Source organism: Telopea speciosissima, chromosome 2 (genome assembly GCF_018873765.1).
Source record: "Telopea speciosissima isolate NSW1024214 ecotype Mountain lineage chromosome 2, Tspe_v1, whole genome shotgun sequence".
Lineage (NCBI taxonomy): Eukaryota > Viridiplantae > Streptophyta > Magnoliopsida > Proteales > Proteaceae > Telopea > Telopea speciosissima.
Window position 1 is genome coordinate 52,449,115 of NC_057917.1, and position 17,460 is coordinate 52,466,574.

General features: G+C 39.8%; 1 protein-coding gene across 1 annotated transcript; it reads right to left on the minus strand.

The window, feature by feature from the left end:
* Positions 1-6,960: 6,960 nt before the first annotated feature.
* Positions 6,961-7,395, minus strand: LOC122650842. Its single transcript, XM_043844216.1, has one exon. It carries the CDS (start codon positions 7,393-7,395, stop codon positions 6,961-6,963), a length of 435 nt encoding a protein of 144 aa, XP_043700151.1.
* Positions 7,396-17,460: the final 10,065 nt, after the last annotated feature.

Sequence of the window (17,460 nt, forward strand, 5' to 3'; positions counted from 1 at the left end):
CGAAACGAAAGTGGATATTTTCACACATCTGAGTATCTGACACCCTTCACCCACTCCCCTATTTAATATCCCAAGGCCTCTGTTCTTTTTCTTGCTTTAGTGATGGGTTAAAGGCAGTGTTTTTTTGTGGTAATAGGCTAAAGGCAGTTCGACCAATTAAGCATAGGGAGAATGTTCTCTGTGCCGCAGCCTGGTCAGGCACACCCAGGCACATGGCTCTATCACTCAGGGGCAGGGTGGTTATTGTGCTTACCCCCATGTGCGATTCAACTTCTCTATTTTTATCTGGAAGTGTCGTGCGCCCTCACACACAAGTGTGGCAAAATATACTACCTTACCCCTACTCGGGCAAGGCGCTCAAGCAGGGGTAAGGCAGTACATTCCGCCTTGCTTGTGTGTGGGGCACACATGACAGTAGGGGCAAGCGGAAGCAGAGGAGTTGAATTGCCCCCATGTACCTCGGCGTAGCCTACACTGCAGCATAGAGAACAGCGCCCCTTAAACTTAAAAGCCTTAAACATCTATAACTCAAAGTTGAAACTGTTACTCACGCCCTTGGATCTGTCCTTGTTGAAATGGAATGGTTGACAATGTTACTCATGCCCTTTTATCATGCAATCATGCTAAATTGATTTGGTTTGTTTCTATATAAGGCTATGCAAAGGTGAATTATGATGGTGCTTTTCTAAAAGACCGGTTATGGTTCTTTAATTCGAGATGATCAAAGATATTTTTTAGTGGGTGTTGCTTCAAGAGATAGCCCCAAATCAGCATCATTTGAGCAATGTGCTACCTTGAGAATGGGTCTTCAGTTAAATTTGGAATTGGGTATTCAAAACATAGTGATGGAATCTAATTGTGCAGATCTTGTGGAATACATCAAGCATGCATCTTCACCTCCATGGGAAATGTTAGCTTATGTTCATGACATTTGAAGTTTACTGTTTAAATTCCTCGTATTGTGTGTAATTGTTTGCTTGGGTTCTTCCTTTTGGATGTACATTTGTTCCCAACAAGTGGTATTTTTTTCTCCTCTTTTGTAGTGTGGGTCACGTACGATAACAAAGAAAGTTATGTTTCCAAAGCCGACACCGTACAAGTTTAGGTTCTACTGAAATTTTTTGACTTTGTACAGAGGTTAGGTATACCTAAGGTTTTTTTGGCATTCCGGATGCAACGAAAGTGATGAATTGGACAGATTCTGCTCCGTTAGTATAGGACGTGTGGGTTTATGCATGGTCAACAGTAAATATGGTTTGTTCAAATTGATGGCAGGCACGAAGAGTACAGTTCAGGTAAGCAGATGGTGGTGAAAGGTTCAAGTTTCTCCATAGAACCTTTAAATGGTCATAATGACTTCACTCAGTCACAACAATGGGCGAAGAATATATTTTCACAGGAGGGGACAATCAAGGCTCTTAGGAAGAAATCACAAAAGCCAGAGAAAGTGAGGGAAGATGAGTGACAAGGGTTGAGGGATTTAGCAAACAGGTGGATCCAATTGTATCTTGCAGATAACACTCTTGGTGAAATCATCAGGTTAGCGGATCAAGAGAAAGTCTAGGAAAAGACAGAGAACAGATACAAGTCCAGGTCGTTGACAAATCGACTGTTTTTAAAATAAATAGTTAGATGGCCTTCGATTGTCAGAGGAAGCGAAGTTTGAGGTACATTTGAACGAGTTCAATAGGATATTGATAGAGTTGTTGGTTCTCGATGTTAAGATCAAAGAGGAGGACAAGGTACTTCTCCTATTGGCATCACTATCTCCTTCATTTGATCATATGTTGAGTATAAGACTTTCAATTTATATGGTAATCTCTCTTAACGTTTCATGTGATTGAGATGTGGTGTCTTTGTATTATTAAATCAAAATTGTAATTCAAATTTTACAGATAGATTACAAGAATTAGTGTTTTAGTCATGAGCAAACTCTTACTAACTTGTAGGAGTGAAACCATCCATATAAGTCAGAACAACTGCATCGTGTGTACACTTGTTCAATAGATAATTTGAATTTTCAAATTTTGAATTATCCATACACCCCTCAAGTGAAACAGTTGGTTGCACATTGTGAGCTTGTCCCGTAGATTGCGATACCATGGTCCTAGTTAGGGGTGTCAATACCCAACCCGAACCGATGAAACCGGCCCGAACCAGCCCGAACGAACCCGGACCACACCGGACCGAACTCTTAATGGTCCGGGTTCGGTTTGTGGATCCAGAGAGGCAAACAGTTTGGTTTGGTTTGGGCTAGCCCGACGGTGCACCGTTAGGCCCGAACCCAAACCGAACCGACCTAACCCGATAAATGAGTAAATCAGTAAATGCCTAATGCCCCATTGCCCCCTAAATGTGTTGTGATAGTTTCTCACTTTATCTCATATCCTTTGTTAGTGATTACCCAACCAATTGTATCCATAGGCCATAGGACATAGGATACAAAGATGCATTGTATTTGAAATATTTTATGTACTTAAAAGAGAAAGAGAAGAAAAATTAGCACTAACCAGACCTTACTAGTTATATAAAACCGGTACCAAACCGAATCCAAACCGATATCAACCCGTTATCATAAACCGAAACCGACACGAAACCAAACCACACCGAAACCGAACATTTCTTAATGGTTTGGTTTTGGTTTCTATAAAAGTCACACCGAAACCGAAAAGCCCGAACCGAAACCGGCCCGTTGACACCCCTAGTCCTGGTAGTCCTTTGTGAAGTTATTAGAAATTTGATCATGACTTGAGACAAACCGGATACACAATTGATTGGCTGCCACTTTTTCCCACAAAAAATAATAATCGATCTTGACTTGTTTTGTGCGCGCATTATTAAAAAAAAAAAGTTTTGTGCGCGCATGATATAATGGATTCACATCCAGATAAGTAACACCAATGTTATCATAATAAAACACTGGTGGTGGGGATTTGATACCGAGGTCAAAGAGCAATTGACGTAGCCACAATAACTCAGTCGAAGCATTGGCTAGCTAGCACCTTGTATTCAGACTCTAGAGAGGATCTTGCCACAGTATGCTGTTTCTTAGAGCCCTAGGAGACTAAGTTTGTGCCAAGATAGATAAAATACCCACTAGTTGATCTTCTATCATGTGGACAACCAGCCTAGTCTGCATCTGTGTAGGCATTGAGATGTGTTGAATTTGAAGCGCAAATTTGAACACCAAGATCTAGAGTATCTTTTAGATACCGTAGAATTCTCTTAATTGCTGCCTAGTGATCTATTGTGGGATTAAGCATGAATTAGCAGCCTTTGTTCACAAAGAATGCAATGATAGGCCCGGATAATGTTAAATATTACAGGGCACCGACAATATTTTTATAGAGAATGATATCTTCAAATGTTGACCCAGTTCCACATGTAAGAGATGCCGTTGAGCTAGGTGTAGGCATTGGCTTTGCTGCTTCCATATTAGCCTTGTGTAGAATATCCATTATATACTTCAATTGAGACAAATGGAGTCCTTGTGGAGCGTGAATGACCTCAACACCTAGGAAAAAATGCAAATCCCCAAGGTCCTTGATGGCAAATTCTATGCCAAGGGTGATGATGAGATCCTGGACCATCAATGAGCTATTTCCAATGATGATTATATCGTCAACATATACTAGTAAATAGATTAGATGATTCTTCCATGACAGAACAAATAGAGTTGTGTCTGATGGTGACGATTTGAATCCAAGTAATAATAAAACTGTGGCAAGTCTGTGTGTCTAGGCATGTGGCGCCTGTTTCAAACCGTACAGAGCATGCTTTAGATGGCAAACATAATGTGGATAGGCTGGACATAATTGTAATCGGGTCAGGATTTTTGGTCCATTACATGTGTAAATCGGAGCTGGTCATGGATCCAATTCATGGCGCCCACCAAGGGCAACCGGCCCAATCCGCGAGAAGACGGAGTGAGGGCCGGTCACTTTAAGTGACCAACTCTCTCTCTCCTCTCCTTCCCACTCAGAGTTTGACTCTATTAAGGTGGGGGGCCTAGGCTGAGGTTATAAATACCCCTCCAAAACCCTAAGGCAACATACTGTGAAATCAATTATTCTCTCCTCTCACTCTTGTTCTCCAAGTCTTTGTATTCTCTGTGGGATTTCATCTGTTCCCAAGGATTTTCGGTGTGGAGTTCTCTTTGGAGAAGCCTTTCAAGATATCTAGAGATTGTAGAAGATTGTTCGTGGTGCTCGTGTTAGTCAAATAGTAGTCCATGGGATCATCTCCTTGTTGATCCTGATAAACTAGGATCATTCATATGAGGATTCACAACTCTTGGAATCTCTAGGGTTGCCCTAGGGCGCCCTATTTAATTTTTAGGGTTGCCCATGGTCGCCCATGGGTGCCCTACTGTGACCCAATTAGGGTATGGAAGGATAAACCATTACATCCTTTTCTTTCTTGTCCCATAAAATTATGGGATCCCTAAGAGAGAGAAAATTCATCTCTTTTCCATCCCATGGAAAGAGGGATCCATCCCATACCCGAATGCGCAGCAGAAAGAGATCGATTCGGATTTCTTTCATATCCCATGAATAATCATATAATTAAAATAAGAGGAATTAACAAAAACTTGCTAACCAGATGAGCCTCAAGTGTTGCTCCTCCAATAGACAGTGGTTCTTCCTCTAACAAGCACACCAGGTAAACAGATCTGAATCTCCAATGGTGCAGCCAAGGTTCTCCAAGTTAAAACCAGATCTTCTTCTTCAAATCTTCAAGAGCAATCCTGGGTTTCCAAAACCCTAACTCTCAAAAGCTAGAGAGCAAGAAGAATGAGAGAGAGAGAGAGAGAGAGAGAGAGAGAGAGAGAGAGAGAGAGAGACAAAAACGTGGGAGAGAGGGGGAGAACCCGAAATCACCCAAAGTTGGAAAACGTGGTCTCCCCTTCCACGTTTTAAATTGTTTATATAATAAGGTTTTTTTTTTAAACCTTATCCCAGTGAGAGTCTGTTTCTCTCTCTCCTCTTTGACTTGAACCTGTTTAAACCTGATGGACTTCTAATTGGTGAAGAAGCAAAATCTAATAGGGAATGTTTAATTAATTATTTATTTTATATTTAATGGATAAATAAAAATAGCACCTTATCCAATAAATTAAATAATTAATTAATTAATTAGTAAATTTCATTTATACCCTCACATAATAATTAATTACTATGTATCAACCCACTACTAATCAACATTATCATTATGGAATCTAGGGCATTTGTATACATGTACTGCCTAACCCCATTCCATAGAACATGTCCATACGAGAGCGTCGGTGTACGTAATCGGATCCCACAAAACACGATAAAATATTTTCAATTAAAACTACATATAATCTATCATTTTATGTAAAATAGGTTTTGCAAAAACCATTTATAAAATGGCACTGGATCCAAATTTCAATCTAACCATCCACAGACAATCTCTATCTTGATGTTCTCCAATCGGGCAGTGGTGACCGTGTTGAGTAACTCTCTCACTCATGAAATGTTTGCGTATTCCCAGAACATCAGCTTTGTCTATCTTGAATCTCAGTCATTGATGATCCAAAGAATGCGTTCACATTTCGCACTGACGAGGTCCTCTCAGGTATAGGGTCTCGATGACACATGTCTATCCCATCTTACATCTGACAGTAATACATGAGAGAATCGACAAATAAGATTCGTCGTCAATGCACATCATAATGTGCACTCGCATTCGTACCCTGACATCAACATGTCTAGGCATACCCAATGTGACAACCATATGATAAGGGTGCCCAGCCCAAACCCTAGTTGTGACTACCATTTTAAGTAAAACTTAAGGACATATAATGTTCAAAAAGTTTATATCGCATGTGATGATATTAAATCAAAATATATAAAAGGTTCAATACAAAGTAAACTAGACAAAACCGGACTAAACTGGTTTTGATGGTCACATAAATCCAATAGCTCGTAATCAAAAGCTTGGTTCTTGATCTCTCTTCTGTTGTCTTCCCATATCCGTTCAGGTAAGATCCAAATCGTATTTATTTGGATCATCAATCAATTGATCTAATAACATGTACATGGGTAAAATTGTTATTATGTAGGGATTAAGGTTTTGGGGGTTCCTTATATATTGTCTCTGTGAGAATAACCTATATACAAACAAAAGAATATCACTTTGTGAGATGGAGAGTGGCGTATAGAGTTTTTCAGATTTAGTGGAAAATCTCTAATTCTTTTGAGTGAGTGTTAACATTCGTGCCAAACTACGTTAAATTCTTCATGTTGTATGAAATTGTTTGTTTAGGTTCTTCTTCATAGTTGCACATTCATTTCCAAATAGCTGTTGTTTGGCCTTCTCCTCTCCGCTAATAACTTTCCTCGTCGTGTCATCTTCAAGCTACAATGATAGTTTTGATAGAAACATTCACTAACAAGATTTGGAGAATCTCTCTCTCTCTCTCTCTCTCTCTCTCTCTCTCTCTTGTGGTCCTCAATCCATAAACGAAATAGAAAGCCAAGTCAAGCCATACAAAGTGTTCTACTTTAGAACTCTCCATAACACCATAATTCAAAATTGAAAGTCAAGTCGAAACCATACAAAGTACTGTTCATGTTTTATATTTTCCTTTTGTCCCATCTCAACAAGAAGGAATCTAATTTTACCAAAAAAAAAAAAAAAACAAGGATGAATCTAATCAAACCAGAATGGTGGCTACCCCAAAGCAAACAATTCTGCATACACTTTCACAGAACAGCTTTTATTAATTAGTATTATCTTTCAAAACCATCAGAAATAGGAAGATGAAACTTCTCCATCGTCCCACAGGATATTAAAAAAAAAAAAAAAGAAAGAAACAAACCCAGAACTAAAACCCAAACTTCTTCAATTCTTTTTTTAAGTTGGGAAGAAGAAGAAGAAGATAAAAAAGAAGTAATAAATATACAAAAATTAAGGTATTAATTACTTGAGATTGAATTAAGCAGAAGTAACCAATTCACGAGAAGCAACAAGTGAGTTGTAGATGTGAAGAAGCATTCTCTTATCAAATTCATTACTATCATACTTAGAAATCTGTGAAATAGGTCGGCTTCTTGGAATCCTCTTTCCGCCGAAAACAGTACTGTTGTATGAGTAGCCACCACCCACGTTGTCTGCAAAACCAAGCATCATATTTATGTAACCATCTTTAAACTTTCTCCACATCTTCATCGGATACTTTATTATTTTCAGTTGCAGCTTCGGTATTAATACGCTTACCCTCCATGAACGTCTTCTACTACTACTACTACTCTTCCCTCCCAACCTCAACACCTTCGTGTTCTTCTTCTTCACATCAAGTCGACGATATGATCTCCTCCTCCAGTATCTCTTCAAGCTTCCATAAATTGGAGTTGAAGACATATCCATCATCTTTTTCCCAGAAGGAGAGAGAGAGAAAGATGAGTACAGAAAGGCATGAAAGAAACACTTTATATAGGCAACAAAGGGGCGGATTATTGGAGTACCAAACAAAAAAGGGGCGGATTTAATAATGCAACCCAGACCCTTGAGTCAACAAAGTCGGTCTTTCCAAGCATTAATGATTTAATGAGAGGATGAGAGAGCAGAAGTCTATTCACGTTTCTAAAAACACCTTCGAGAAAGTGAGACAACTCAATCATGGTTTTAAGAATCGGGAATCAGATCAGTGAATATATCGGTGTCGTAATCGTTGCTTCTTGAATCAGAATTGGAATTGGACCAGCTAGTTATTGGTGAAATCTGATCTCAGTTTCAATCCAAAAAGTATTGATGATTTTTCGGCTCATCGAGATCGATCTTCAATTTGATATATTATTCGCCCTATGTTGGTTTGTACCTCGGACCAAATCGGATGGGCTTCGGAGGGGTAGTTTTATACTTTTGTGGGTTAGGGTTTTCTCTATATTGCTATGCGTAAAAAACGTTATATATATAGTGATACTGATTATCTCTTTGAGAGATATGATATGTGAGGGTTTGTAATTCTTTATCGAAATAGCGGATCTAGACTATCGCTCGGCCGTAGATGTAGCCTACCTTCTTGAGGGTGAACCATATAAATCGTTGTCTTGTGTGTGTGCTTTCTATTTCTCTTTGTTTTCTTTTGCAAATTACCATTCTGCTGCGTTATTGTTTCCTAATGCAACTGATTCTTAGTCATTTTCTTTATAAACCATCTTGATTCGGATCGATTCATGGATCGATTTTTTATTTCTAAATCGATTCGATTTTCACTGTAAAATAACTTAGATTCTCGATTCGATTCAAGCTGAATCTCTCTGACCGATTTCGTTCCCGATACCGAGTTTTAAAACCTTGAACTCAATAGAATAACTGGTGTTCATACCTGTAATCGGTTTTACTTTAAGCATCTTCTCGAACTTAAAGTATTGACTTTAATAAATGAATAATATGTATATTTTATACTTTATAGTACCAGTACACCAAAAAATATAGTATATAACATGTCATTTGAGGATGATGGGTTGGAATTGTCTACGCTTGGACATTCTATTTGCCGCCTACATTTTGAATTCCTTTTGAAGAAAAGGATTAGCAAAACTTAAATCTACTAAGAATTTTATTAATATTTGAATTAGTAGTTTCAATTCCATTAGCAGAATAGGATTAACAACGCCGGGTTCGGTCGTCCGCCGAACATGTATTTTAGGAGGATTAAAAATACAAGAGTGGATTTTATTCCATTTCTTTGGTCTGATGCTCCAAATCATAGTTTTAGTTACCTGAATCGACGGCAGACAAGAAAACGTTCTTCCATTTTGTTGTTACAATTCCATTAGCAAAATAGGAATAACAACACTTAATCTCTACTATGGATTAACTTGTTGGGAAAATTTTGTTGTAACTAAGGTTGGTAAAAAAAAATAGTAATATAAATATGGGTGTGCATTCTCTGTGCATTCGGGGCCAATGAGAACGCACGTGGGGCAGAATTTCCGTCTTTCATTGGGGGTGGGGTGGTCACTTCATCTCCCACTGTGTCTGGGCATAGGGGGTACACTATCTCAATAAAAACTTTTCTTCTATAAATAATTTATGGAAGAGGATTAATTCCCTATATTGCCCGAGTACAATTTTAGTTGAATGAGGGAACCCCTTTTGGAATCTGACAATAGGAGGAGGGGCATTTATGACATATTACCCTCTCACATGAACAACGATATGTGAGGGGGTATACAATTTTATTTTTGAGCTGGCGTCGTGCATAACTTTTGCCCATATCTTATTTTAAGGAAAAAGATCTCTGCTTAGTGGCACCCCCTACGCTCTCTTACAGAGCATCATGAAATGATGCCCTACCCCCTGGGTAGATACCCAAGCATGCTCCCCCATTAGCCCAGACACTGGTGTAGAGATCATACGACCAAGTACCGATCTCCTGCCCTTTATTTTAATTGATTGAGATTGTGATTATAATGGCTTCTAGAATGCACTTTTATTAAAAATCATACATATTAAGATCGAGTTCTCCTTGATACCTGACAAGTCTCTACATAAAATAAACTAGACACGTCTCTTACTTAAGGATCACAACAAAACCCATGAGAGACACGAGACGATAATTCTTATGCTCACTAGCTTTAACAATGTAATTAGTCTTATTTGATTATCCACTCCACTGTTTTTTTACTTTGACTTGTATAATAGGTTCAAAGTTTTCATCCGCAAAACATTAATTAGCAACGCTTAAGTATACTGTGAATATTAAAATATTCATTAAGTTGAATAAGTAAGTCAGTCAGTCAGTCAGTCAGTCAGTCAGTCAGGAGGATGGTGTGAAACTTTTCATTATTAGTGATACGTTTAGATTAATCTACTAGGAAATTTAGAAATTTTGATTTGGGTGACTCTTTAAGTCATTAGTAAATTGCATTTTCATAATGCTCTATTTGTTTCTAGGCAAAAGCCATTTAAAAGAGGAAAATATGTGGGTAAAACTGTAAAAGCAGTACAAAATCATCAAAATCAAATTCTCATTTTATTGAGGATTTGTAAATAAGAAACTGATAAATCCAAAGCCATCACGGGGAGATGGGATAGTCTTTGCAAACCCAAACGAGAAGGAGGTTTAGGTATATATCCGCCGCATCAGAGATGTTAATCTGGCTTTGATTGTAAAATTTGCTTGGTCTATTAAATCAGCAAAATCACCACTCGCTGAATTTCTGAAAGGAAGATTTGTAAGTAAAGATGGCACGCTAAAACAACTGTGGGCCCTTCCTCGGTTCTGCCTGGAGTTAGAAAAGTGTGGGATTTTATTCTTGCATCGGAGAGATGGGTGGTGGGAGATGGAACCATGGTTCGGTTTTGGTATGATAAATGGATTGGGAATCAATCCATTGAAGATCTCCTGCTGCCTAATCAGATTCCAAGAAATCTATCAGCCACGGTTTCGGATTTCCTAGATGGGAATGGGTGGAGCTTCCCCATTGTGATGTCTCATGAGTTTCAGGTGGTCATAAATGAGATTTTGAGTTCGGGTATCACAGCCACAAACAAAAACGATTCTCGGATGTGGGCTCACTCCAAGAATGGAGAGTTCACGGTTACATCGGCATGGGAAGAGATTAGGAAAAAGGCCCCTCCACTCGTGTGGGCCTGGGCAGTATGGCAGCAAGGTTTACACCCACGCAGCTCTTTATTTGGATGGCGGATGGCGCACAATGCTCTACCCACAGACAACAAAGTGAGAGGTCGCACAATCCCCCTGGTCTCGGGATGTGAATTATGTCATGCCGAAATAGAATCAGGGATGCATATTTTCCTAAATTGCAATTTTTCTGTTATGGTTTGGAAGGATATCCTCTTACTATTTGAGGAGAATTGGAGTGGGTTCCCTTCAATGGAGCTGTTTTTCTCATGGTGGAGGAGAAAGTCCAATGGAGTTTTGCTCCCAAACATCTGAAGGGCTCTTCTTGTAATCATCTGTTAGCAGATTTGGTGGGAGCGTAACAGTCGGAGATACGAAAATAAAATAAGTGATCCTAGGCAGGTATTAATGAAAAGCCTTAGAGAAATCACATACTGCTCACATATATTGAAGGTTCATGTGCATTCGGTCAAGGACCTGGTATTGGCGAGGTCACTTAGAATAACCATCTCCAGGTCCCCGAGTAAAAAGGTTGTGGAGTTCACATGGCGACAACCGCCGTCGGGGTGGTGGAAGCTCAATATAGATGGGTCTTCAATTGGAAACCCAAGGTCTTCAGGAGCTGGAGGACTTTTTCGCAACCATCTTGGTGTTGTGGCCAGATGTTTTGCTTCCTTTCAAGGAGTTGGAACAAACTATAAAGCTGAAATGGCAGCATTTTTTATTGGCATCAAGGAAGCCCAGAACTTAAGGGTGAGCAAGCTATGGGTGGAATGTGATTCGGCTTCAGTGGTTAAGTCAATACTTTCAGCTAATTTTTCCATGTTACCAACTACAGGAATGGTGGGAGGCCTCTATTTTCCTTGCCTCCATACAATGGCGCATCACTCATTGTTTCAGAGAAGGAAACACACCGACGGACGCTCTAGCCAATCATGTTGCGAGATCACAATCCTCCCAAACATGGAATTAATCTCCAAGCTTTATTGTTCACATGGTTAATTGGGAAGCATTGGGTAGACCACATTACAGGTTCTCTTAGGGCCTCACGGTCAGGATAGTTTGCTTTCTTTTGAGCTGTAGCTTAAGGCTGGGCTAGGGTCTTCAGATAATACTATGTAATACTGTACTATTATTTTATCTCTTTCATCAATACATACGTTGCTGATCATTAGCAAAAAAAAGTAAATAAGAAACTAGATAGAGCTTTTATTTTTTGTTTCAAGGTGAAGGGTAATAACAATGATGAGGCCTTTCATCAATCATCAGCCACATCACCTTCACCTACCGCAGAGAATCCTTCTAATTTTGTGTGATTTTTTCATTCCAAACATATTTTTTTCATTCTCTCTTTCTAAGACTGTGCTTGGAATGCATTCTAGGTTGATTTCGCATTCTCAGACCATAAAAACAATTATTACCATTCTCTCTTTCTAAAATTATTGATTATATAAGAAAATATTTTTTTCTTTAGTCAATACAGACAGACTGAGCCAACCAGACTAGTTAATAGACCAAGAGAACTACATACCCACAAATAAACTTGTAGAGCTAGAAACTAACCCACACTGGGATCGAGTTCATTTGATTTGGTCTCCAAACTCACATCTGGTGACCACATTTTCAGAATCAAGGGCTTGTCGACATAAGTCCAGGACCCCAAATCTAAAATAGTTTAATGAGCATCAAAGCTCTGAAAATAAAAAATAAAAATGTCAGTGTTCTAACAAAGATCTACACAACTCCTCTTACTTTCCATCTATTCACAACAAAATGTTTAATCGCCGCAAATGGAGGCTCTCATAGAGATCAACACGAACCCCAATGTACTATTTCCATTTTTTTTCATTCTTTCCATTTGTATAAGAATGTAACTATGTAAAATTATTCTTTACCAAAAAAAAATTTATGTAAAATTATTCATTATATAAGAAAACCTTCTTCTTTTTAGTCGATACAGACTGAGTGAGTCAACAACTCAGAGCCTCCACCTTGTTTATCTAAGGGAATGACACATACAACCCTAAGGGAATCTTCTTTTTTTTTTTTGGGTAAGAAAAGGAATAAATTAGCAAAACAAAGAGATACCAGTAGCATACAACTTTTGTCTATTTTACCAAAAAATAAATAAAAATTTGTCTATTACTTTGTCTGCTATAGCCAAGTCATTAGCAACCTGAATACAATCTCTGGTTTTCTTACAAAAACATACATTAGAAAAAGATTTCAAAATATTCTTGATACCCCATAGATCAGTTAAACACCTCTCAGGGCCATCGAAGAACAGACTGGGTGAGGCATTGAATCAGATTAGGGCAATCAGTCCAAATGTTGAGAGGCACGTCACCCAATGAGCCTATTTGCTGCAGTCCGATGACACATAAAAGCCTAAGGGAATCCTTTGCTAATATTGATAAGAGTATGGACAGCAGAATTTGAATTTGAATTTGTGTGTATTTCATTGAGGTAAGAGTATAAATTTATACAAAGATTACAGGGAACAAATCCCAAAATAACTCCTATGATTAAGTAACGGATATGAAAGAAGATATGAGAGAATAAATCACCCTAATTAGCTCCTAAGATAATGCTACAGAATATATCACCTACAGAATATATCACCCGGATCTTATGAAGACTCATATGGTAAGACTCCCCCTCAAGTTGGAGCATGCAGTTACAAATGCCCAACTTGGAACTTAGATTTTGAAATTGTTCCCACCAAGGGACTTGGTGAAGAGATCGGCCTTGATCTCGAACTTGCAATTTTGTCGGGCGAATAATGCCTTGTTGAAGTTTTTCACGAACCACATGGCGTCTATTTCAATGTGTTTCGTGCGTTCATGAAAAACAGGATTTGATGCGATATAGATGGCCGCCTGATTATCGCAAAATAATGGTGTTGGTGATGTTGGAGTAATTCCCAGATCCTTCAATGAATATGATAACCAAGAGATTTCACATGTTGCAACGGCCATGGCCCGTATTCCGCCTCGCAGATGAACGAGAACGTGGTTTGTTTCTTTGTCTTCCAAGAAATGGGGCTGGTTCCAAGAAGTAAGCAATACCCAGTCATTGACCTTCCGGTTGTTGGACAAGTTGCCCAATCCGAATCACAAGAACCACGCAGATTGGAGGGATGATGTAGAAGATAGAAATATGACTTGCCCGGTGTAGCCTTTAAAAATCGAGTAATCGATGTGCAGCATCCAAATGAGGTTGACAGGGTTGGTACATAAATTGACTGAGAATATTTACCGTATGGGCAATATCAGGGCGAGTGACCGTCAAGTAAATTAATCGGCCGACAAGTCGACGATAAATGGAAGGATCCGGTAATAATTCTCCTGTGGAAGCTGTGAGATGCAAGTGTTGCTCCATTGGTGTGTCTGCTGGCCTAGTACCTGTGAGCCCACAGTCCTTGAGGATATCCAAGGTATATTTCCGCTGAGATAGATAAATCCCCTTAGGAGAACGCGCCACCTCGATGCCCAAGAAAAATTTCAAGGGGCCAAGATCTTTTATATGAAAATTTTGCAATAAAAAATCTTTGATAGTGGCGATCAATGTGGCATCGCTGCGGTGATGATTATATCATCCACATAGAGCACAATATAAATGCATTCATCTTGGTGTCGAAGGTAAACAAGGAATGATCTCGCTCGGGATTGATCAGCCGAATTTGAGCAGAAGCGGTTGAAAATTTGGAGAACCACCGACGAGATGCCTGTTTTAAGCCATATAAAGATTTTTGAAGTTTGCAAACCATGTTCTCCCCCTTTCGACGATATCCAGGAGGTGGTGTCATGTAGATATCTTCATCAAGGTCTCCATGTAAGAACGCATTGTGAACGTCCATTTGATGTAGTAACCACCTTTGACGATGCAAGTGCTATAAGTGTGCGAACTGTTACAAGTTTCGCGATCGTGCGAAGGTGTCATGGTAATCGATCCCTTCCACCTGATTGTAGCCCTTGGCCACTAATCTTGCCTTGTAACGTTCTATTGAACCATCGAACGTCGTTTTATCTTGAACACCCATTTCGACCCAATTGGTTTTTTTCCTTGTGGTAAAGGAACAAGAGACCAGGTATTGTTCTCGGATAATGTCGTAATTTCTGCTTGCATTGCATCCCTCCATTCGGGTATTTCATTGCCTCAAAAGGTTGGAGTTCACTTGTACTAGCTAAAGATGAAAGGAAAGCAACATGGCTAGATGAGAAATTACTATATTGTAAAAATTTAGTCGAGTATGGGGTTACCTTGGACCGTTGTCGAAGATGGTAATTGCGAGGTGGTAAACGAACATTGGTAATCTCTCAAATACCGTGGTTGCACCCTATTGCGCGTTGGACGGGGTGAAGGGACATGAGGAACAAGGCGTGTTTCTGAATTTTGATCTTGTAAAGTAAGTGGCGGTGGTGTAGGTGCAATTTCAATAGTGCTTGGTGGTGGTGGGGATTCAAATATAGTGGGATGTGATGGAGGATCAGTTTCAATTGTGGTAGGTGGTGATGGTGATTCAAACGTTGTGGGGGTGGGTTAATAGTGGGTTGTGGTAGTAAAATTTCCAAATCATCCTCATCGAGTCGGTATGCATTAGTGGACGCACAAGGGGTGAGGTTGTGTCCGAGAATGTTTGGAATGGAAATATATGCTCATGAAATATGACATCTCGTGACACCATGATTTTTTTGTGGCTAAATCATAAATCCGCACCCCTTTTGGCCAAATGGGTAGCCAAGAAAATTCCTGGTGATGCCCTTTTGTCGAACTTATGTGTGGAGTAATGTTGCGAACAAAGCAAAGGCAGCCAAAAACTCTTAGGTGGGAGAAGGATGGTTTCTTGCCAAATAACAATTCATGTGGTGTTTTCCTTGCAATACAGTGGGTAAGCGGTTGATAAGATATGTGGCAGTAAGAACACAGCCCCCAAAATTCTAATGGCAAGTGGGCATGAAAACGTAACGCTCGGGCTACGTTGAGAAGATGACGGTGTTTGCGTTCCACCACTCCATTTTGTTGAGGGGTGGAAACGCAACTTAATTGATGTATAACCCCACTTGATTGAAAAAATTGAGATGTTGGATGATTTAGAAATTCTGTACCAAGATCGAACGGATGATTTTTATTTTGGTGTCAAATTGCCTTTGTATCATGGCAAAGAAAGATTGAACCAGTGTTGGTACTTCAGCCTTTGTTTGCATGAGATAAAGCCAAGTGCTTCTAGAAAAATCGTCCACAATTGTTAAAAATACCTTGCACCAGATAAGGATTGGGTACGATATGGTCCCCAAACATCTAGATGTATCATATCAAAATAATTGGTAGTAGAAATTGAACTAGTAGGGAATGGAAGACGATTTTGTTTTGCAAGTGGGCAAACAATACAAGGACAATCCTTATTAAATGAGATAGCAGGATCCAAATGTTTTAAAGGAGATAAAATGGAAGAACCCGGATGACCTAAGCGGCAATGCCATAAGTCGAGATATTTTATTGGCAAGAAGAACCGACGCCGTGGGATGTCCAGGTAGTAGAGATTGCCATGACGTTTACCCGCGTAAAAATCCTCTTCGAGAGTGGGTCTGAAAAACACAGGAATTATTAGTAAAATGAACTTCGCAAGAGGTAGTAGAGGTTAGCGGGAACGGAAAGCAAATTAAAATGAAAAGTGGGAACATAGAGGACATTCTCAAGGGCTAAGGAAGATGACAAAGTAATAGTGCCTATATGGAGAACGGGTGTTTGAGCACCATTTGGCAATGTAATAGGTAACACATGGGTAGGATTTGCAATATTTGAAAAAATTGATAAATCGAAGAGATGTGATCGGTTGCCCCGAATCGATTATCCAAGGGGAAGAACCGATTGAAGTTGCTAGACAAAATGTACCGCAAGATTTGCGAGGGGATGAGGGTTACCCACAGGAAGTAATGCCAAGAGTTGGTGTATCTGATCGGCAGATAAAGTTGGAGCAGCAGTGGTAGTAGCGGCAATAGAAGAAGACGGCATTGTTGTTGCACGATGGGCAGCAGGGCTGCGAGAATTAGATGTGTTTTTGGTGTTGGTTCTATTGCGGTTGTCGGGGAACCCGTGTTTTTTAACAGCGTGCCTGCGAGTGGCCATCTTTGCCACAGAAGTCACAAGATGGTAAGCAGGCTTGGATGCACGCGGGTTTGCTCCTTTGTGACCGGCTGCCATAGCAACATGTTCAACATGTGAAGTAGGAAGAGAATGGATGGAGCGTTGTCGCTCTTCTTGCAATAAGAAAGAGTAAGCCTTTGCAATCGTAGGCGTGGATCCATTAATAGGATCCGCTGCGAACATTAGAGTATGAATCATTTAATCCCTCGAAGAAAATCCATTAAGGAATCGATTCAAGGTATCCTTGAAGTGTGGCGTAGCATTCCACACGAGCAGGATGGCATGGCTCGGTATGAGGATAGCTCATCTCGAAGACTCTTAGTTTGGTGTAAAAGGCTGAAATGGAGTCAAGACCTTGGCTTAATGTGGAGATGGATCTACGAATTTCGAAAATCCGAGGAGCATTCTTCCGAGAGAATCGATCGTGTAAATCGAGCCGGCATCACGGGCGAGAGTTGATCCGAGTATGCTATGAGCAATGGTGGGGACAATGGAATGTACGATCCATGACCTTACCATGTGTTGCGCGAATCCAATGTGGAAGGTCGCAGATGTTGGAGCTGGCTTGGGCAAAGAACCATCAAGAAATTGAAGCTTGTTTTTCGCCTCAGCGCCATGACCATGGCGCGATGCCATGTCGAAAAGTTATCACCATCAAAATCGGTGTAACGAGTCTGTGCACGGTTGATCGAAGA